This window comes from Lynx canadensis, chromosome C1, assembly GCF_007474595.2.
Source record: "Lynx canadensis isolate LIC74 chromosome C1, mLynCan4.pri.v2, whole genome shotgun sequence".
NCBI classification, from domain to species: Eukaryota; Metazoa; Chordata; class Mammalia; order Carnivora; family Felidae; genus Lynx; species Lynx canadensis.
The window spans coordinates 5,682,752-5,704,562 of NC_044310.1; the positions used below are offsets into that span (position 1 = coordinate 5,682,752).

The 21,811-nt window shown below is 46.5% G+C and overlaps 1 protein-coding gene across 1 annotated transcript in view; it reads right to left on the reverse strand.

Moving 5' to 3' along the window:
• The window catches only part of RERE (arginine-glutamic acid dipeptide repeats), a 424,733-nt gene that overhangs the window by 44,593 nt on the left and 358,329 nt on the right, over positions 1-21,811 (reverse strand). The window contains 2 exon segments of the mRNA XM_030325464.1: position 12,028; positions 12,286-12,366. Coding sequence (XP_030181324.1) covers position 12,028; positions 12,286-12,366 — 82 coding nt within the window.

Genomic DNA, 21,811 nt, shown 5'->3' on the forward strand with positions numbered 1-21,811 from the left:
AGAGAGAGAGCGAGAACGTGTGCACATGAGCAGGGGAGGGGCAGAGAGAGAGGGAGAGAACCTTAAGTAGGCTTCAGCCCAGAGTCCAGCATGGGAGTGGCTTGATCCCACAACATGATCTGAGCTGAAATCAAGAATCAGACAGGCGCCCCAGGAATAAACTATAAATTTTTATGTTCACCCTATCTAAACACCCTGTCACTGATTTCTAGAAAAACTTAGTAAGACAGTAAAGTATAGGCATGCCTGGTAACGTGCTTTAGCGTTTGGGCAATCAGTAATGAGAGGAGAATATAACACAAAAGCAAACGGTATGCTTTAGCTTCAGTCTGGACAGATGGATGTACATTCCAAGTCCTAAACTTGCACATTTTAATATAAATACAAAGTGACTACCTAAGAAGCACTCCATCCTTGAAGTGTATTATTCTGCCTAATCATCTAACAGACCTAACATACTCTGGTAGACAGGGAAGCGCATGGATTTTTCTCCTGAATCACCTGACAGCCTTACATAGTCAAAATAAATAAGGGCTTCAAGTTCTGATAAGCAAATTCAGTCCACAGGACAAAGCCAACTTTAACATTTATTTTTGAAAGTTTTGTTCTGCTTTTTATCCCCCATTCTCCAGACGTCTACAGGGTTCTGTTGCCCACGTCACCTGCTGCCTGCTTTACCCAGCTGGAGCCGGCCATGTCCGCAGATCCACTGGGCCTGCTTCCTTTTGAGTTTAATTCTCCCTCCCATTGTTCCACACATTCCAGACTCTCCTTCCACAACTTAAACACCTTCCTTGACAACTGAAGGCCACACACCTCTGACCTGCTTCCATGTACCTTGTTAGTACATTTCCAAAACAGAGCAGAAGTGGGAAGGAGGACCAAGTTATGATCACAGGAGGCGTGTGCCTAAATCAATAAGCACCGAGTCCCAAGGGCATTGGACCTATGCTGTTCCGGCCCCCTAAAATAATCAAACACACGAAAGTCATCACTTCTTGCCAAACTCAAGAACAATCTCAACTCCTGCACATAGGAACAAAGAGACAACGGCTGCAGCTGAAAATACATAACCAAAGCATCACAGGAAAAACTTTAACTTGATATCGTTCAGAACACATCAGTGGGATTTCACTCATACGGCAAAGACACAGAAAAATTCCAGACTGTTTTCAAGATAATAAAATGGCATATGATGGTGACTCACTAACTGACTAAAAGGGGGGAAAAATCCATAAACAGTCACAGGAACCTTGCAAAGCTGCAGAGATCTGGCAACACTGAGCCTCTTTCACCTCGCTTGGCTCTCACCTCCTGTGCACACAATACACTCATGCTCACATACACACACACACGATAATTTTGAAACCAAGCTGCAACTGGCTAATGGCCTGCTCTACTGCTTAAGATAATATTTTATTCTTGACTTGCTCAATAAACCTGCTGAGAAAAATAAACAATGGGTTTCAATCTTATAAATAATCTAGAAAACAGAATTGCTGTGCAAACAGCAGAGTTGATTTACTGCCCGTGATAAACAGAACAGGAAAGTCCAAGCGTGGCACAGTGACTCTCAAGTCCTAGTCTTACCGTCCTGGGACAGAACAGTTAACCAGGATTTTCTGTCTGCTACATAGTCCAAGGCCTAGGATGTCCAGGTTTCAACTGGTCTTTAAAACAGCCTCAAAGCAGATCATGAAAAGCAACACGAAGAGCAAAAATGAGGAAAACCATTCCTTAAAATCCCTGACAAGTTTTAATCTTTTAGGACCAATGTTATACATCGATCTATGGTTATACTATATTTCCATCCCATCATTCACACATGTGAACATACACAGCCACACACCTCATTTTTAAGAAATATCAAGTAAAACAAATAACCCAGTTAATAAATGGGCAGAAGACACGAATAGACATTTTTGCAAAGAAGACATCCAGAAGGCTAGCAGGCACACGAAAAGATGCTCAACATCACTCATCAGGGACATGCAAATCAAAACCACCGTGAGGCACCACCTCACACCTGTCAGAATGGCTAAAGTTAACACAAGAAACAACAGGTGCTGGCGAGGATGCGGAGGAAGGGGAACCCTCTTGCCCTGTTGGTGGGGATGCAAACCAGTGCAGCTGCTTTGGAGATCAGTATGGGGGTTCCTCAGAAAACTAAAAATAGAAGTACCCTATGATGCAGCAATTGCCCTATTAGGTATTTACCCAAAGGATATAAAATACACACTGGAAGGGGTACATGCACCCCGATGTTTATAGCAGCGCTATCAACAATAGTCAAACGACACCCAAATGTCCATCAACTGATGAATGGATAAAGATGGGGTATATATATACAATCGAATACTACTCAGCGATCAAAAAGAATGAAATCATGCCATTTGCAGTGATGTGGATAGTGCGAGAACGTATTATGCTAAGTGAAATAAGTCATCAGAGAAAGACACATACCATATGATTTCATTCATGTGTGGAATTTAAGAAACAAAACAGATGAATATACAGGGAGGGAGGAAGAGAAGAGAGTTTGGAAACAGACCACAAAAGACTCTTAACGATAGAGAACAAAGTGAGGGCTGACGGAGGGAGGTATGTGGGAGATGGGCTAGACAGATGGGTGAGAGGTACTAAGGAGGGCAGAGTTGTGATGAGCACTGGGTGTTGTATGTAAGTGATGAATCACTGAATTCTACTCCTGAAACCAATACTGCATTACATGTTAACTGAAATTTAAGTTAAAAATAAAAGTCATATCAAGTAAAGGCCTATTACAGGGAATTAAAGGAGACATAAAGAAGTATTAAAACGAGGTCCATCCCCCAAAGGCCTTATATTCTACATAAATACATACATGCATGTATGTGTGCAGAACAGAAATGCATAGAAGAAAAAATGAAACAGTGTCTACAGGACTAAAATAAAGTAGTAATATTTAAAGGGCAGAACAACATACAATTCTTCTGAGACAGGAGCTGGGCTCCTTGTGTGATGGCCACCTGTTGCAGAGAAAATGGCCCACGTGCTTTCACGAGCGCGCAACCCAAGCCCTGTGACTGGGCCCCAGAGGGTCCCCATGACTGCAACTCACGCACCCTCCAGAGAAGAACACGCACCCTGCTCGCCTCTTCAGTGGACTGTGAACTCCACGAGGGGAAGCGCTCTCTCCCACACCACAGACAACTCAAGGAGAACACAGGCCTTGGGTACCAAAGGTTCCCCCCAGTAGTTCCCAAAACACTCCCAACTTTGCCCACTGAGAACCATGATGATGGTTTAAGACACCTCGAAGGTCAAATCCTGGGAACTATGACATCACAATTTAGAGGTTTCAGAAGAAGGACTTAAGACACTTGAGCAGAACACAGAATCTTATTTCCAAAGTGGGAAAAATAACAAAGGTCACTGATATTGAAACTTAATTTAAAAATTTAACATCTCAAAAAAAAAATACCTAGCTTAACAGAATTCTGGTGTCCCCAGATAGGTTTCTCCTGCTTGCTTTTCCTATTTCTAGTATACAATTAATGGTTTTCAAATTACAGAAAAAAGAAGTATTATGAGAGGAAGTAGGGTGGGGGGCCATCTTTCCCACCAAGAGTGAGCAGCTGTGAATAAGACTGAGGGGAAGGCCTCACTTTACAATTTTCAAAACAATACAATTTTTATTCTACTTTATTTTCCTACATATTCCTCAAGGGCATAACTTCAAATAAGATTAAAATGAACCAATTATTCAAGGATTATGACTTCAGATACATTTTAAAACTTATTTTTAAAACATCAGCAAACTGGAGTTTCAAAGTTAGGATGGGTTCATCGATCTTATTAAGGCTAAGAAAAATCCATTTATGATATAAAATATGAGCTCCAAGTGGGTAAACACATGGAATATAAGCACAGTAATCACAGCTTATAAGTCTTCTTAAAGAGCATTTCAAACCTTCCATTTGTGTTACTAGCTAATAAAATGGGTGAGTCTACTTAGGTGTAAAGGTCAAAGTCACCAGGTAACTAAGACCCAGTCAAATCATAAGAAATACAGGTTAGCAAATACCAGCAGCAAATAAATAACTAATCCTTATAAGCAGCAGTGTATTCAGTAACTTTACAAGTCCAAGGTGGTTTCATTTGGGAGCAATGTCTATAAGCAATACATCGCACACAGTCAAAATACTTGGGACACCACTTCCTCCAGTTCTGTTGTGTAGGATAAAGCCAAGGACAGGCCTAAGACATTTACACAGAAAACAGCAAATATTCAAGGCCTTGTTTTAATAAGTCACCTGATTATGGGGTGCCTGGGTGGCTCAGTCGGTTAAGCATCTGAGTTTGGCTTGGGTCATGATCTCGTGGTTCGTGGGTTCAAGTCCTGCATCAGGCTCTGTGCTGACAGCTCAGAGCCTGGAGCCTGCTTCAGATTCTGTCTCCCTCTCTCTCAATCCCTCCCCCGTTCTCTCTCTCTCTCTCTCTCTCTCAAAAAACAAACATTAAAAAAATAAACAAAAAAAAACATTAAAAAGTCACCTGATTCTTTTTTTTCTTTTAGTTTATTTGAGACAGAGAGAGAGTGTGTGTAGGGGAGAGGCAGACAGAGGGTAAGAGAATTCCAAGCACTGTCAGTGCAGAGCCCCAATGTGGGGCTTCAACTCACGAACCTTGAGAGCATGACCTGAACCAAAACCAAGAGCTTAACAGATTCCTAAAAACCTCTTTATTCCCCCAACATCGGCACCAAAAATTCCTTACATGCAAATTTCTTAACTGCTTCACTTACACAAGGGAATCAACCAATCCTGCTTAGACTGCCCTAGTCAAAACTGGACCCCTGCCCAGCTAAATAGCCACACAGTTTAGACTATCAGATGAAAAGATTCAAGCCTCTGCTTCATTTTAGTGGGAACAAACCCCTGCATGGAAAGAGCTATAGGATCACAGTTCTTGCTGCCAAACTTAGTGCCTGTTTCTATTGGTAATCGCTTCTGCCTGGAATGGAAAATTTCAACTTTATCTGTACCTATTTGAGGACAAGTTATTAAGAAAAAAAGGTATGGCACATGTCTCGCCTTGGACCCAATCTTGCCAACCTCTCAAAATATGTATATTTCTTCTCCATACATAAGGGGGTGCCAGGGAGAGAGAGTAACATCTGAAAACGCCACAGTATTAAGTATGTGAACTTCATATTAATAAGAGAATATCACTTTTTCTTTTTTCCTTTTTTTTTTTTTTTATAAATTTTTTTTTTCAACGTTTATTTATTTTTTTTCGGAACAGAGAGAGACAGAGCATGAACGGGGGAGGGGCAGACAGAGAGGGAGACACAGAATCGGAAACAGGCTCCAGGCTCTGAGCCATCAGCCCAGAGCCCGACGCGGGGCTCGAACTCACGGACCGCGAGATCGTAACCTGGCTGAAGTCGGACGCTTAACTGACTGCGCCACCCAGGCGCCCCGAGAATATCACTTTTTCAAATAAAAAGTTTTCTTAGCAACTTAAAGAAGATCTAGGCTTGACTGACTCACAGACAATGAACTGCGTGCCACAAGGAAAGAGGAAGAAAACAGTTTTTATGTGAAATATGACCGGAGTTACAATTGTGTTTCTAAGAAAAAGTGAAAGATACGAAGAGGGAAGCTATACTAAGAAATTCTATTATTGATAATGCAAATAAGCCCAGATTACTGTTCTATATGTTTGAAATACTTTGTAATAATTTGAAAAACAAAATTAAGCCCTAACAGTGAAGTAATTTACAACTGGAACAGAATAAAAGCAACGTTAAGAACGAATGTGACATATGGGCTTAGAACCCCACAAGTCTGCACCTCTGTGAACAGCAGGGCCTCCTGAGCCCTACCGAGCGTTCTCATCACCAGGGGAGTGGGTTCCTGTGCAGACTCTGGCTCTGTGGGGACAGACAGGAGCCCGAGAGCCTGCAGCGGCACCCGGCTCTGGTGACGGGGGAGTGCCGGCCGGGGGGCACAGGGGGCACAGCACTTGCGAACAGAGGCCTCTGGTTACGCGCCTGGAACACAACTGTGTCCCCAATAGTATCAACCTATTCAGGAAGTCCACGCTTTGTTACGTAACATAGATTAAGCATTAATGAGGCTAGAAAATTGTTTACCTAAGGTTTTAATCTGAAGTCAAATAAAACTCCACGCTGAACGCTCATACCGAATGCTAGAGTCGTACTTAACCTCTTAATATTAACAGAGTCTTGATTACTCAGTCTGAAAACCTTTCTCAAGAGTAGTTATTCTCTGCTCGGGGAATGTGCTTTATGCAAAAGATATTTTGCCTGAAGAAATAAACAATTAATATTCAATAATTATGTACATATTTAACAGAATTCATTTCCAGAAACGTGGATGATAGAAGTGGGTGGTTTTCACGTTACTTCTCAAAGTAAAATATTAAACCTCCAGTACTTTTCATACTATCACCCCAAGTTAAAAACAAGACATCCGAAATATCAAAACCGGCTGCCCCTTAGTACCATTAAAACAACAACAACAACAACAACAACAACAACAACAACAACAAAAGCCCAGACATAGGGCACCTGGGTGGCTCAGACAGTTGAGTGTCCAACTTCAGCTCAGGTCATGATCTCATGGTTTGTGGGTTCAGGCCCCACACCGGGCTCGCCGGTCAGCGCAGACCCTGCTTTGGATCTTCTGCCCACCACCCCCCCCCCCCCCGCAGGCACACACTCTCTCTCATTCTCTCAAAAATGACTAACCACTTAAAAAAAACAAAACAGGCACATTCTCAATGGAGAAAATCAGGATAAAAGACAGACTTCTAGTTCCATAAGTAACTTCCAACTCCCCCATTTTTTTGTCTTACTTGGAGACCTTATTTTGAGAATTATTACAAGAACCTCCTTTCTGGTCTCTATGTCTTGTTTGTGCCGCTCAAGAATGCTCCCCCTTCTCTCTTTTTTAACAAATTTATTATTTATTTTGAGACAGAGAGCGCACGCTTGTAAACAGAAGAAAAACAGAGGGAGAGGGAGGGAGAGGGAGGGGGAGGGGGGAGAGAGAGAGAGAAAGAGAGAGAGAGGATCCCAAGCAGGCTCCACACCGTGAACACAGAGCCCGACGTACGCCTTGAAATCACAAACCGAGAGGTCATGACCTGAGCCGAAATCAAGAGTCGGATGCTGAACCGACTCAGCCACCCAGGCGCCCTCTTCTTAGAAGACTTCTGTGGGTTCCCAAATGCCCTCTTCAGAGACAGTGTAGGGTCTCCCAAGTCTACCTCCAGGACGTAATTTTGGCCTAAGTCCTGCCGCACCTGCCCTGCGACCTCCTCTCCAACTACGCTAGGGTACGCGCTGGGCACGGCCTGCAAGTTTCTGCCTCCGTGCCTTTGCTCGTGCCACTTCCTGCAGCTGGAAAGCCACTTTCCTTCCACCCTCCCAACCACCGCCTGTCAAAAAGCAGATCCTTCTTTCAAAGCTCAAACACCACACCCTCCAATTAGCCTTCGGGCAGCCCCCAAACCCAGCCTCTGGTGCACACTTTGTCCAGCAGGGCCCTTAGCACACGTTGCCAAACACGGAAAGCATGCATGTGGTTCCCCTTCCCTGCTGCAATGCGGGCCACGAATGGCACCTTGCTTCTCATTACAGACATCCCACCCATTAATTACAGTGCTCGGTGGATATACAAAATTTTCAAAAAATTGAGCTACATGGAATGTTTAGCTCTGAAAATGGGAAGTGGGTAAAAAAAAAAAAAAGAATTTTTTAGTTTAGAAAATATTAATACACCAGCAACTGGGACTACAAATAACATGAGCTTAATCCCTACTGGGCTAGGTGTGCAAACATAAAACTACGGAGAGGAGAAAGACAGCCAAGGGTGTGTGCCTTTTCACCTTCTTCTCCCAGAGGCTAATAACGTGCTGGAGGCACCTGTCTTCTCTCCCGAGTCGGGGAGGATCACACGGTCTTCTCTCTAACGTTAGCTGCGCCTGAGACAGCTCCCGGAGTCGGGGCTCCCTCCCTGTCTACAACCCAACGCAGACTGGATTTGTCTGCCTAACAGCAGGTAGAGCCATACACAAAGGCCAGCCAGGATTCAAGGGACAATCGTCCAGGTGTCAGACACGGAAAGTCTTTGACTCAAACAACACAGACGTGTGCTCAGTGTGAAAGAAGACACGTGTCACTGCCGTCGGAGTCATCTCCTCAGGATTTTGCAGAAAACTGCAATGTGTGTAAAAACCAAACAAAGTATTATTTTTGGAACACCCGGGATTTTGTATTATTTACAACACGGGTGCCCCTCCTGGTGCTTTAAGATTCAATTCTATCAGGTCTCCTATTTTCTCAGGCATTATCTTAGCCTCAAAGGTCATGTAATTCATCGATCGGTTCACAGATCACGCAGCGGTGCCGGAAGAGGCACCCCGAGGCCCGGCTCTCCGTCACCCGAGAGGCTCAGCTGTGGGACGCTCGCTGCGATTTGTATAAACGCACCAACACCCAAGACTCTCATGTGATTTGGGCCCAACAGTGTCTTGAGAGAGAAGAGGGACACAGCCAAGGGGAAGCTGAACAAACGCTCCGCAAAGATGCCCTACTGTGTATGACTTCTAACTGCCCATCTTGTACACACGCTGAAGAAGGCAAGCAGCCACGGAGAAAGGAAGAATGGGACAAAGGCAGCAACTCCAGGACACGTGCACAGCCATGACGCGAAAATATGTGACTGACAGGTATTCACTCGGGTGCCATGAGGCTGACCTGCTACACCCCCTCAGCTGAACTGTGAGAGTGGGTTTTCCGCAGCCACAGCCACCACCCCCGCTCCAGGGGCAACAGGTATTCGGAGGAAAGCCAGATTCAGCTCCTGTGTAACAGACACCAGAAACCGAAAGAACTAGGAAGGTTGTTTAGGTCCATTCCCACCAGGAACCTCTGTCCGCATAACTGCGCCGAATGACCCAGTAAGGACGGAAGTCCCTTCAACAAAGTTCAAGACGAAACAACCGGATCCTTTGAGCTGGGTGCTGTCCTTCACCCCCCTCCCCCCCCCCCCGTTTTTCAAAGAAAACAGTTTTTCCCAAGACACGTGGTAAGAAACAGGTCATTTCTTCTCACACAGGTTCAACACGGTTACAAACGGAAAATAATCCCACACTGCGCACGTCAGGTAGTATTTGGGGCAGACAAGGAAGAAGACCCATTTTGAAGTGTTTATATGCGCTCTACGGACATTATCTCATTTAAACTCTCAGAACAATTCTAGGGGCTAGAAGGATCACCCATTTTACAGACACAGATGTTGAAAGACGGAGACTGAATAATCTGCCCGAGGCCCCAGAGCAGGCAGGTGCCAGAGGCAAGAGCCACCACTCTGCTTTCAGGCACAGCAACAGCCAAAGGTGTGCAAACATTTTATAAAGATTGCAGCATCTACAAAATTCTCGCACGAAGAAACACCATTTTAGGGGAAATAATTTTTGAACGCTTGTCAGGATTTGACCCGACAGCTCAAAGCAGACTGCACAGTTAGAAGAGATCATCAAGTACTACAGTTACCGGTAAGGCCAGGAATAGAACACAGGTCTGATGACCCCCGCGCCAGGCCCAATCAGGCGCGTTCTTTTGGATGCTGACACCCTTCTGAAGTTTCAAGTCAGTTGAGAAGAGCAAAGAAATGAGTTAATAATTCTGGGAAATAGAAGAGAATGTAGAAAATATCCAGATTAGATGCATCTGATATAAAGAGAGGCGTGACCATATGAAGACTTCTACCAAGGAAGTTCTGAACCAAGGAATTTTCTCATTTTTTGCAGCAAAAATGAAAAATAACCTTTGCCCTCCCCTCCCTAGGAGCTGTGAATGATTAGCGGGGCTATGCTGATAATAAGGAAAATACAAAATGAGTTGCCTCTCTCCCAGGTGATCAGGGTACTTCTAGATCTACCCTACCACCAAACTCCTCCGGTTCTAGGCAAAAAGACAGCGGAACACCAGTAACGTTTAGCCAGTCAGCCATGATGCACCCTCCAGTGCTGCCAACAACTGTCCCGTTAGTGGCCATGATCGCGCCCTGATGAGGAGGCTGGAAACAGGAAGGGTGCTGGGTGCCAGAGGAGGAGAGAGGAGAGGAGCCACAAGGCTGGGAAACAGGGACGGCGGACAGTGATGGGGAAGGGTCTCAGGACAGAGGCACCTGGAAAAGACCAGCGGACCGGCTCAAAAGGCTGGTGTACCAACAACTTCTCTGTGGGCGAGGACAGACGACTTACCGAGTTAGACATCATCAGTAAGGATAAGGGACAACCAAGAGTAAGGGGGGAAAAAAAGATCAGAAGCCTCTTACCCAGGCTAAAAGTTATTCAGATTTGTCTTCCACTAGAGATAAAAAGGTAGACAGAATTGCCTGGTGTTTCCAAATGGTGGACGGCAAATTTTAGATTAGATGCTTAATCTTGCTATTACAAGTTTGTTTTTTAGAACAGAAAGAAAATAATTGTCAAGCCATATCTTGTATTAAATTCCTCATGGTTTGCAACTTCTAGCAGAGGACAAAGAGACAGAAAACTGCAGTGGGGAGGTCACAATCTGGCCTACTGCGTCCGGCCACAGCTACTCACGGACCTTATGGCTGCTCCAATTCGCCACACCAAAATTCTCACCGTTGGGTAAAACATTTTAGTTTTATAAAAGTACGTATCAAACTTTAAATGACTGAAATCCGCAGAAAACTTAAAGGTATTTTTTTACTGTTCCACATCAAATACTTCTTTCCAATTTGTTCCAGGAAGACCCATCCCCGCCCTCCAAAAAAGTTGATTATATAGATTGATGACAACATATACTTTAGTTCAAGGTCTATAAACAGTTCTTTTTTTTTTTTTTAACCATTCTCAAAATGACCATCTCAGCATATTAAGATGTATAGTAAACATTAAAAGTTCAATGTCATTATGATTGGTTGATGCAAACCACCAATTTATACAAGGCTATACTTGAAATCTCAGAACCTTTCTTCCCTCTTACAAGCTACTGCTGCTCACATAAGGTATCGTACAGAAAAGGTGTCTAGAAAAAGTTCATTAAAGCAAAAACAAAACAGAACAAAGCCTCAGAATAAAACAATCAAAATTGAATAAGAGGCAATCAATCAATCAACAACACCCAATTGGAAAAGTACCAACCAAACCAAACTAAAACAACCCACCCACTTCTGTAATGGATCCTCTTCATCTATCTCCTCATTCCACTCAGGGAGGGTAGGCATGAAGTGAAAGCAGCTCGGTGGCTAAATATTCACCCTCCACCCCCAAGTCCTAAGAAGCACTTCCGGTTACTAGGCTCTACCTAGGCCACAGACACTGGGACTTGGCTGGCCCTACCCCACTCCTAGCCTCTCCTAGGACTCTCCAACCACTCCCCCTGAATTCCACCTGTAGGGAATTTAGGTAAATGAGACCAAATCCCTTACTAGTATTCTGTTCATACAACCTCCCTCTGAAGTTTCCTCAGCAAATCTGCCTACCCCAAGTTTAGCAAGAGACAGGGCTCTCAGCTTTGTGAAATGTCAAATGAATCTGTAAAAGCCTCACTTAAGCAATTTATAAGAATCCTTGTATATGTATCTGTCCGATGAACAGTGCCAAGTTTTCAAAAAATTATTTATTTATTTAAGTAATCTCTACACTCCACGTGGGGCTTGAACTCATGACCCCAAGATCAAGAGTCGCACTCTCTTCTGACTGAGCCAGTCAGGTGCCCCCCAGAAGTGCAAACTTTTAAGGCTGCAAAAACTAAAGAGTTAAAACTACTCTTCAAAACATAAGCAACATTAAAGAAAGAAAAGGTCCCAACAGAATTCAAAGCATAGTGAGCCACAGACCTTTTCATTCTGTTGTTTGGTTGAAGACTTGTCAATAACCAAATCCAACTGGTGGTAAATGACATTTCCTATTTCAGCCACTGTATTTACAATTAGATGTTAATAGCTCAACATCCCAGACAACCCCCCAAGTGACCCTCCGTTGTCAAAGACCTTGCTGTTCTTACAAAGGAAGTCCACTTTCTTCGTGGGGGAGAAGCATAATCTGTCACTTCACTATATAAAATCAGAAGCTAAACTAAAAGTGAAGGAAGTAAAATGATGAGGACTCTAGTGCCAGCCAGTCTGAGCACAGCGCAGGGTTAAAGGAAACCATTTCGTAAGATCAAGTGCGGAGAAGCAGTAGGGGCAAAGAGGAAAAAAATCAAGTTACATAAAGTCCAATTGTACTCACTGTTTCCTTATTGGGAAGCAGCTCCTTTCTAATTCTGAAGAAGTTCTTGCCGTACTGCCTGAGCCCCTTAACGAAGCGTTTCTGTGATAAAAAGAAACAACAAATGGGATGTAAAAACCAAAAACAAAACAGGATGTCAGCAAAGCAAAGATATCTGCAATCAGCAGAATAACAACCATAAAAGTCGGAGCTAGGGAATACTGACGAGGCTGGGAGACCATTTCAGCAGCACAGCTGGGACCCCCCCAGGGCCAGGGCAGGCCCCGGACCGCCTCATTCGAACCCCAATAGCACACACCAGACAGGTTTGGGAGAAGGACATCCTGGATGTGAGCCTAAGAAGCAATCTGCGCCCTCTGTGCCACAGTCTCCGCATCGGTCCACGAAGGTATAAACAAATACGCTTCGTGTTTCAATACAACAGCACAACTGCTTTGCACCTGAGAACGAAGCTTCCCAGAGTGTCGAGCAGAAGAGAGGGAAAAAGAAACCTGAAGACTTCCCCAAAAGGTCACCCTAGAGGGGTTAAAAGGCCCTTTCATCAATCCGAGGAATGCACCAAGAAGGCACCGATATCGCGGACGCCCACTGGGAGCCCGCACCCCCGCTGGCCTGCCCCGCCATCGCCGTCATTAAAAGCCACTCCGAGGCACCAAATAAAGAACCATCAGCACCCCCTCCTTCCTCCGACGCTCCCCACCGCCCCTCCACCCCAGCAGTCTAGAGACTTTCACTTTGTCCCATTCCTTCCAGGCAGCCCCTCCCCGCCCCAGTAGGGGCAGCTCCCGGCTCCCCGGCCCCCCACCTCAGGGCCCCGGGCCTGGGGCTCGCGGTTGGCGGCCGGGTCCCGCGCGGCCAACCCCAGCGACACTTCCCGGCCGGGCGGCCCCGCAGCCACAGGTACGCCGCGCCGGCCGCACTCGGGGTCCGGGGCGGCGAGAGGCCGCGCCTGTCACTCGGCTCGGGCTCTGGCTCCACAAAGCGCAGGGCGGAGGCGGCCGGGGCGGCTCGGCGTGTGACCGCGGCGGGGCCGCGCGGCGCGGGGCGCGGGGGGCGCGGGGCTGGGGCCGCCGCCGCCGCCGCCGCCGCCGCTGCTGCCGGGGGAGGAGGCTGGAGCGCGGCGCGCAGAGCCCGGCGCGGCCGCGGGCGGCTGCAAAAGGCGGCCTGGATCGCCGCGCCGCCCGCCGGCCCCGCGCTCCGTCCCCGCCCGGCCCCCCGCCCGAGGCTCCGCGGCCAGAGCCTCCGGGACCCAGGCGCTGGTATCTCGGTTTCCTCCCCCCGAACAGCAGGAGTAAATCCAGGCAGCCAAAGCGCAGAAACTTCCTCCCTACCGCGGCGAGCGCGAGCAGAGGGCACCCGCGGGGCCGGGGCCCGGGGCCGGGCCGCGCCACCACTCGGGACCCTTCCCAGGCCGCTCCGTCTCCAGTCGTCCTTCCGGGCGGGCAGAGTCAGCAGCGCGACGGCCGCACGCCCACCGCCCCCGGGCTGCGAAACAGGGGGCTGGCCCCGACGACCCTCGCCCGTCCCTTCCGGCCCGGGATTGTGGGCGGCCGCTCAGCCCGGCCCAGGCATTAGCCTGCACCTCGCAGGGCGCCGTTTCACAACTAAATCACCGCGGAAGCTTCCCAGCCAATAAATCACCTGCCCACCGGGAGGAGAGTCCCTCCCACTCCCGGTGTTTGAGACCAGTCGGGCAAATTCAGTGAAGGGCCAGACTTGGCCTGCAAGACCGATCTGCAACCTCCTACTCCATTCCTGGAGGCTCTGCATTTTCAGATTTCACCCCCTTTCTAAGATATGACTCATCACTGTCAGTTTTCAGTATAATCTGTACAGTTCAAAGGAAAAAAATCTGTCAAGGCACGAGAAAGAAGCTCTCCTCTAAAATGAATCAGGGTGACCTATGTTACTTGTAGGATCAACAAGCATCCTGCGCTCTGTGCAGAGCATCTCCTCGGGACGCTGCCAGGCAATGAGCTGGCCCTGCCCTCAGGGAGCTCCAGGCGGGCTGGCGGGCACACAAGGGAAGGGATCAATCTCTGGGCCCTCAGAAAAGCAGCGGAGGGACAAAGGGCTATGGGTGGGACTAGGAGAAGGAAGCAACTTACTCGGCTGACGACTTACAGGAAGTGACAAGGAAGAATGAGCCTGTCAGGTGGGCTCCAGCAGGGCTTCAAGCAAAGGAGTCAGCCAGGAAGGGCACAGAGAACATTCTGGGAACTGCAAGGAGGACAGGGTATACAGAATGGAGTGCCAGCAGATAAGACTGAAGAGGGAGGAGAGGATCGGGTTGCAGAGAGCCTTTGAGCCAGGAGCCAGGCTGAAGAGTCACGGTGCTAACTGTGGGCCAGCAGAGAAGTCAGAGCATGTGTGGTCCACGAAAGGACTGGGGAAGGACTGCTCCCGTGGCAGTGTGGCCTACGTCATGGAGTAGGGACAAACTGGCTGCAAGGCAGAGACCGGTTACAGAGGCTGGTGAGATAACTAACTCGGGTGGGAGAGGAGGAGGGCCAGAACTCCACCTCAGCCACCAGGATTAATGCTTCTTAATCCGCTCGAAGTATTTACTGAGCATCTAGCACTGGGAGGAATTATGTTTTAAAGGGGGCAGCCACAGACCTTTATTAAAACTTTGATTCATTTTTAGCAGGTAAGATAAATGTGTGTGAAGCCATTACAGAACAACCTGAGGCTTCATTCAGCCGAGCATAAAGTAAGTAGTGAAGCACAACTCGTCAGTGCAGAGGGGAACGAGGAAAAGGGACGGGCTCTGGTAGTCCGGAATACCTTCGCCAGGACAGGGAGACAGGCCAGACCACGAAGAACCAACAGCATTTGCACAGGTGGAGGAGGGTGGGAAGGCCCGCCATGAAACACAGAGGTGGAGAATGGCAAGTGGGTTAGAGGAGAGGGAGAGGATACACAAAGTTCAGGTGGGCCACCTGGCAGCGTGAGTCAGAGGGAGGAAGGCCAGGACTATGCAATCTGAATACAAGCCCGATGCCAAAGGACGTACAATAGGCTCACGCCAGGAGAGGCTGGCACAATGAAGGCAGCAGCTGAGAGAGACATCGGGGTAATGTGATAGAGCTGGGAAAACCTGAGTTCAAGTCTGGATTCTTCTACTTGTTAGGATGTAATCACCAAATATTATCTATTCAACTAACGGTTGTTAAGTACCTACTATGTGCCAGGAACCTCACATGTATTAATTCAAAATCCTCACAACCTAGAAGGAAGTACTATTATTATCTCCATTTTCCAGAAAAGGAAGCTGAGGCACAGATGGTTAGGTAACCAGACCAAGGTCACCTAGCTCTTCAGAGGCAAAGGCAGAATGCAAATTCCACGTCCCGCAGTGCGATTCTCTCTGTAACATGGAGGTAAGAGTCTACAGAGGAAGCCATTTTCGGCCATGGTACCACTGCATGTAACTCCGCCCTTTCCTGTTGGCCCCAACGTCAAATCACCAAGTCCTCGGCGTTCAAAGCCCTCCTTTCTTACCAATTCCAGTGCTACTCCCAGGCCCAGCCCTTATCCCTCTTTCCTACTAGCTACGCTATTAACCCATCTCCCCCATCTGGCCATCTATAAGCCTCTGCCAAGGAGTTTCTCAAAACCACACATTTCGTCTTGAGTCCCATACTGTCTTGCCCCCAAGCCCCTACCTAAAAAAACAGCTCCTTAACCTCTTCAAAATGGTGTTTACACCCCTTAACCCTTAATTCAAGACCCTCCAGGATCCTGTCTCTGCCTACCTTTCCAACCAAATGTCCAATAATGCCAATTGGCCTGTACTGCACCCTCTGTTGAACTCCAGACTCTGGGGCATCTTTATTACTTCTCTCCACAGCCTACCCAAGATGCTTTCAGTTTACCTCAAACCTAAGCTCAAGTCCCTCCCACTCGGACACAAAACTTGCCTGACCATTCGATCCCATTCACCCGGCAGCTGTTTACTTGTATAAGGCTTCATGTACACAGAGTCCAGAAGCCCCGAAAAGACAGGAACTGCATCTTCTAACACTTTGCCTCCCTATAGCATTGGGCAGGTGGAGCATGCATGTTTTGGATGCGAGGTGAAATATGCCGTGAGATGACGAGGGCCTGGCCTTGGGTGGTCAAGATGGAAAGAGACTTTAAAAGCCAAAGAATCCGTCCTCAACTCGAACAACAGAGTTGACCTTTTTGGCTCCACGAAACCAAACTGTCCTGATTTTCCTCCTATCAGGAGGCTTACTTCTTTGCCCAACTTCTAAATGTTGGAGCTCTTCCCAAGGCTTTGTTCTAGGCTTTCTGGTCTCCAAACCCCCTCCTAGTGGGAATGCCACTGCCCCACTGGTCTTCACTATCACCCAAGATTCTCCCTAGTATTTCTAAGGCTCAATCATGGTCCAAGTCCAGCGGGAACACTTGCTTGAGTGTCTCATAGATATTTCAAACTAACTACTTCCAGAAATATGAATTTGCCATCTGGTGGTGAACACAGACCACCACTGTTCATGTGTTATCAATGACTGTGCCATCAAGTGCAAAAGCACCATTGGCCCCATTTAAAAAAAAAAAGAAGAAGAAGAAGAAGAAGAAAAAAAAAAAGGAAGTAAAAGCTTCATGTGGCCTGTACTGTTACTTCTCTATGGAAAGCCACAAGGCCTCAAAACTGGCAAAACATCTGCTTCTCAGAGACCAGCCTTTACCTTGTGGTTTACCAGAAATGTAGAGTAGCCTTTAAAATCGAAACAAAGCCAACCCACTCAGAGTCGTCAAGGATGAGAATAGGTCAGTGTGTTAAGTGGGTTTCTGAGGCCTTAGGCTCTTTTCCCTCTATTAATTCATCTCTCTTCAAATGAAGACCGTGAAGGTTTTCGGGCTTTAATTTAATAATTACCACTATTGACTTAAAAAAAACAGACAGGTACCGTAAGCCGCTAAATGAAAAGTCACAGGCACCATCAGCCTTCTAGTAGTTGAACTGAAATGCAACATGTCCAGCGCTGAGCTCCAACCCCTCACGCGCTATTGCTATGCCCGTTAGTTAGCTTTTCTGTCCCTGGCGGGGCGCACAGATAGCAGGCTGCTCGTGTGCAGAGGGTGAGGGCCCAAAGACTGCTCCGCCACGAGGCAGGAACTCTGGCTCAGTCGTGGCTCTGGGGGCTCAGCAGCCCTGCTTCTGATGCTCCGCGGGCCCGCTCAGCCCTGGGAGCCCAGGGTCCGGGGGTGCCGGCACTCGTTTCTCTGGCGCTGTTTGTCTCCAATCCGCCTGGCTGTGCATTCCTTGGAAGCACAAAACAAGTCCTTTTCTATTTTTGAACTCCAAAGCCAGATGAGATCCAAATATAAATATAAATTTATTTACGGCAAGGAGGCCGTCCTTTGCTTTGTTTCACAGCTTAGTTTGCGACTGGGCTCCGGTTTTTATTCCTTTTATTTACTGAAATAGATTTTGACAGGTAACATTGTATACATTTAAGATGTACAATATGTTAATTTGATGAATTTATATATTGTAATAGGACTGCCATTGAGTGATAAGTAGCACCTCTATCGTGTTACATAATTATGCTCCAGTTTATAGACAAATCGCTACAGTTTCCCATTATTGAACTGAAACTTCGTCTCACCACCAGGAGTTACCTACTTGTAAGTTCCTGGCAGAGAACATTTAACCCCTGGTTTTTAAAAAGTGAGCTACCTGAGTGGGAAGGAGCTAAATGGGCGATAGGTCCTAAGGAGGGCACCTGTGATGATGAGCACTGGATGTTACAGGTGAGTGATTAACCACTAAACTCTATACCTGAAGCCAATTTCCCCAGAATTTCAATAAAAACTTGAAATTAAAAAAAAAAAAGAAAGTGAGTTACCTGAACATAGTACTTACTGTTACAAACTTGGGTTTTCATAGAATCTGCAACACAAAACTCTATTTCTCATTCTTAGTAGAATGGAAGAAATATGAGGCCTAAACTCAGAAATCCTAGGATCTTGTCTGCTCCGTAAAGAAAATTTTGATAAACAAGATATAATTAATAGGAATTAACTTTTTTGAAACAGGAGATAACTAGTAAGAATAAGTATAACTGGGCCCAAGTGCAGTAACATTCTCTCTTAGCACAAAGCCAGATGCCCAGAAGTTCCTCACTGTTTCTGAGCCTGCCCCACGCCAAAGCCTCCCAAGCCCTGTGCCCTGGCCTGCCCGCGTGCTGATCCTCTCCACCCTTAGGGTGGCAGGGTGGGCCTAGGGCAGGCAGCTTCATCGTTATGTGTCAGTGATATGGAAAGAGTAGGGCAACACCACACTACATGACAACACACACGGAGCTAACGCGGGGCAGTGCTACAACATGCCAGGCGCCGTCTAGACGGCTCCTCGTGTGTGGACTGACTTAAACATCTCAACAACCTTGCGTCAAGGCAGGGGTTACTGATGTCTCCGTTTTACAGATGGGAAAACTGACCATATGTCAGCAAATCCTTGAACCAGGGCTGGCGGGTCAAGGGTGACAAATGTGGACAACCGGGGAGCCTCAGGGATGGGGTGAGGGCTAAGAATGGAGTCAGGCACAGGGTGTGGATCAGGGGGGCGAGAAGAGTCCCTTGACTGTGTTTATATTTAAAGATTTAACCGTTTTCCCCAAGTCTATAAATCGACACGTACAGGCTATACTCTCCTAAGTCAACTTATTCTTGCCTCAGTTTGCTCGCCTTTTAAACTGGCCATAAAATACCTGCCCCACCTATCTCAAAAACGTTACTCTGCATATCAAGTTGGAGAGCGCACAGAAGTGTACCGGGCTGGGAGTACGCCTTCCAAAGACTAAGGTAAGGTGTGCTCATCTCTCTTGTCTGCAGGGGAAACTCCCAACATGGCTCATCTCAAGTGCTGGTTCTGACCTGTGTCTGCAGCAGAGAAAGAAGCAGGAAGAGAGGGCTATGCTACAAAAATGGCTAAAAGATAACTCTGCATTAACCCCTGGCTGAGAGCTTTCAAAATTAACTCCCTCTGGTGAATTTTAACTAGTGTATCACAGTCAGAAACTCACCAGGATTTTAGAGAAGCCATTTCTACTCCATCCTCTTACATAACTGTTTGGAAAACACTGTAGGTATTAAAATGATTCCCACTGTGAAAATGGCTCCTTCTGCTCTACCCTGTTTTCTGCACAAAATTTTATGTTAATAACTTACTGGTTCCCAGGGGACTGAAGAGCAGGGAGATCTGCAAGTAAGCAAACTACAGCCCTCCCCCTTCCCCCCTCCCCCCCCCCCGAGATACAAAAATGCAAGTCCACGTGCCAGGCGGGGAGTAAGAGGAGTATGAACACGGCCCTTCCGAAGGGACAGAGCAGCAGCAGAAAATCGAAGATGTGTCCCCAGTGCGGGCCTGTGTGAATGCAGGGCAGGGTGAGAGAACACTGATGCCAAGCAGAAGACAGGAGAGCCTTTCCAAACATCTGTGTTACGTGTTGCCTCTACCAGTTCACCAATGGCTCTTACTGACCAACCACTAGAGGGGAACCTATTGCATTCCATCCATCCAATCCTGCTTGCTGCAGATTCCCATCACCTCATGTTCAAAACACGTTTCCTGCCGGAGACATACTGCTGACAATGCTTTGACAAGTATCATTTCGTTTCTGGTTTTAAATACTTAATACATTGAAGAAACGGTGACCTGAGTAAGGAACTCCTTGTTCAATGAACAGCATCAGAATCCATTTGTCTGGGAGGAGACATGCCAGCAAAGCCCTGGTGGGCATTTCTAGGGTTTCTAGTACGTGCTCCTGATTTCTGATGCCACTTTGGAAGTCTACTCTGAACTTACTACATTATTCCAGGATAGTTTATAGTTTCATTAAACTGGTTACAGGTGACCCTTGAAACAACGTGGGGATTAGGGACACTCGCACCCCTCCCCAGCAGTTGAAAATCCTTGCATAACTCCTGACTTCCCCACAACTTAACTACTAATAGTCTACTACTGACCAGAGGCCTTACCTATAACAGTCAGTTAATGCATATTTTGTATGCTATATGTATTATTTACAGCATTCTTACAATAAAGCAAGATAGAAAAAAGCAAATGTTATTAAGAAAATCGTAAGGAAGGGGCACTGGCTGGTTCAGGGTCGTGAGTTCAAGCCCCACACTGGGTGTAGAGCTTACTTCAGAGAGAAAAAAGGAAAAAGGAAAAAAATCATAAGAAAAAAATACATTTATAGTACTCTATTAATCGAAAACAACCCACGTGTAAGCAGTCCAGTGCAGTTCAAACCTGTGTTGCTCAAGGGTCAGCTGTATAGTTTAAAAACAGCCAACAAGACAATAATGTAAAACAATAATCACATTTTTATGATGATTCTCAAATCTCTAAATCTTTTTTTTTAAATGTTTATTTATTTATTTATTTATTTATTTATTTAGAGAGTGTGCACACATAATGCACGCATTGGGGAGGGGCGGAGAGAGAGGGAGAGAGAGAGAATCCCAAGCAGGCTCCACATGACTCGGGGCTCAATCTCCCAAACTGTGTCATCATGACCTGAGCCAAAATCGAGTCCGATGCTTAAATGACTGAGCCACCTAGGCATCCCTCCCCCTGTATGTGACATCTTCCCCTACCTCAGACCTGCACCTATACTTTCTACTCAGAGTAATGTCTTTCACAGACTCAGGACGTCACAATCTCAACGTGGAAATGATGGGTCCCAGACCACATCCTCCTCAGTATACACTGCAATACCGGTGTCACTGGGGCCATTCTACAGATGGAGAAACTGAGGTTTAGGTAAATTAAGTACCTTGCCCCAATGCTAAGCAGGAAGGGTGGAGAAGTAAATAAAGTTTCAAAATTGGATTAATTGCTTGGAATCCAGGTAGAGAGAAAATTCTATTGTATCTACTCCTATCAGAGGAATTTAAGGGTATTGTACTTATAAAAAAATTTTTTTTTAATTTTTTTAAATGTTTATTTATTTTTGAGAGAGACAGAGACAGAATGCAAGTGGGTTAGGGGCAGAGAGAGAGGGAGACACAGAATCCAAAGCAGGCTCCAGGCTCCGAGCTGTCAGCACAGAGCCCGATGCAGGGCTCAAACTCACAGAGCTGTGAGATCATGACCTGAGCTGAAGTCAGACGTTCAACCGACTGAGCCACCCAGGCACCCCCCCCCCCAAATTTTTTAATGTTTATTTAGTTTTTGAGAGAGAGAGAGAGAGAGAGACAGAGCACAAGTGGCAGGGGGGCAGAGAGACACAGAATCAGAAGCAGGCTCCAGGCTCTAAGCTGTCAGCACAGAGCCCAACAAGGGGCTCAAATTCACAGACCTGTGAGATCATGACCTGAGCCGAAGTTGGATGCTCAACTGACTGAGCCACCCAGGCACCCCAAAGGTGTTGTACTTTAAAAAAAAAAAAGATCTAAAAAATGTTATATATACATTCTTGCTTTCTGAAGCAAAAGCCTGTGTCAGGGATTATATGCTATATACCCATGTTAAAAACTTGCTTACAAGACAACTTAGCTTAGA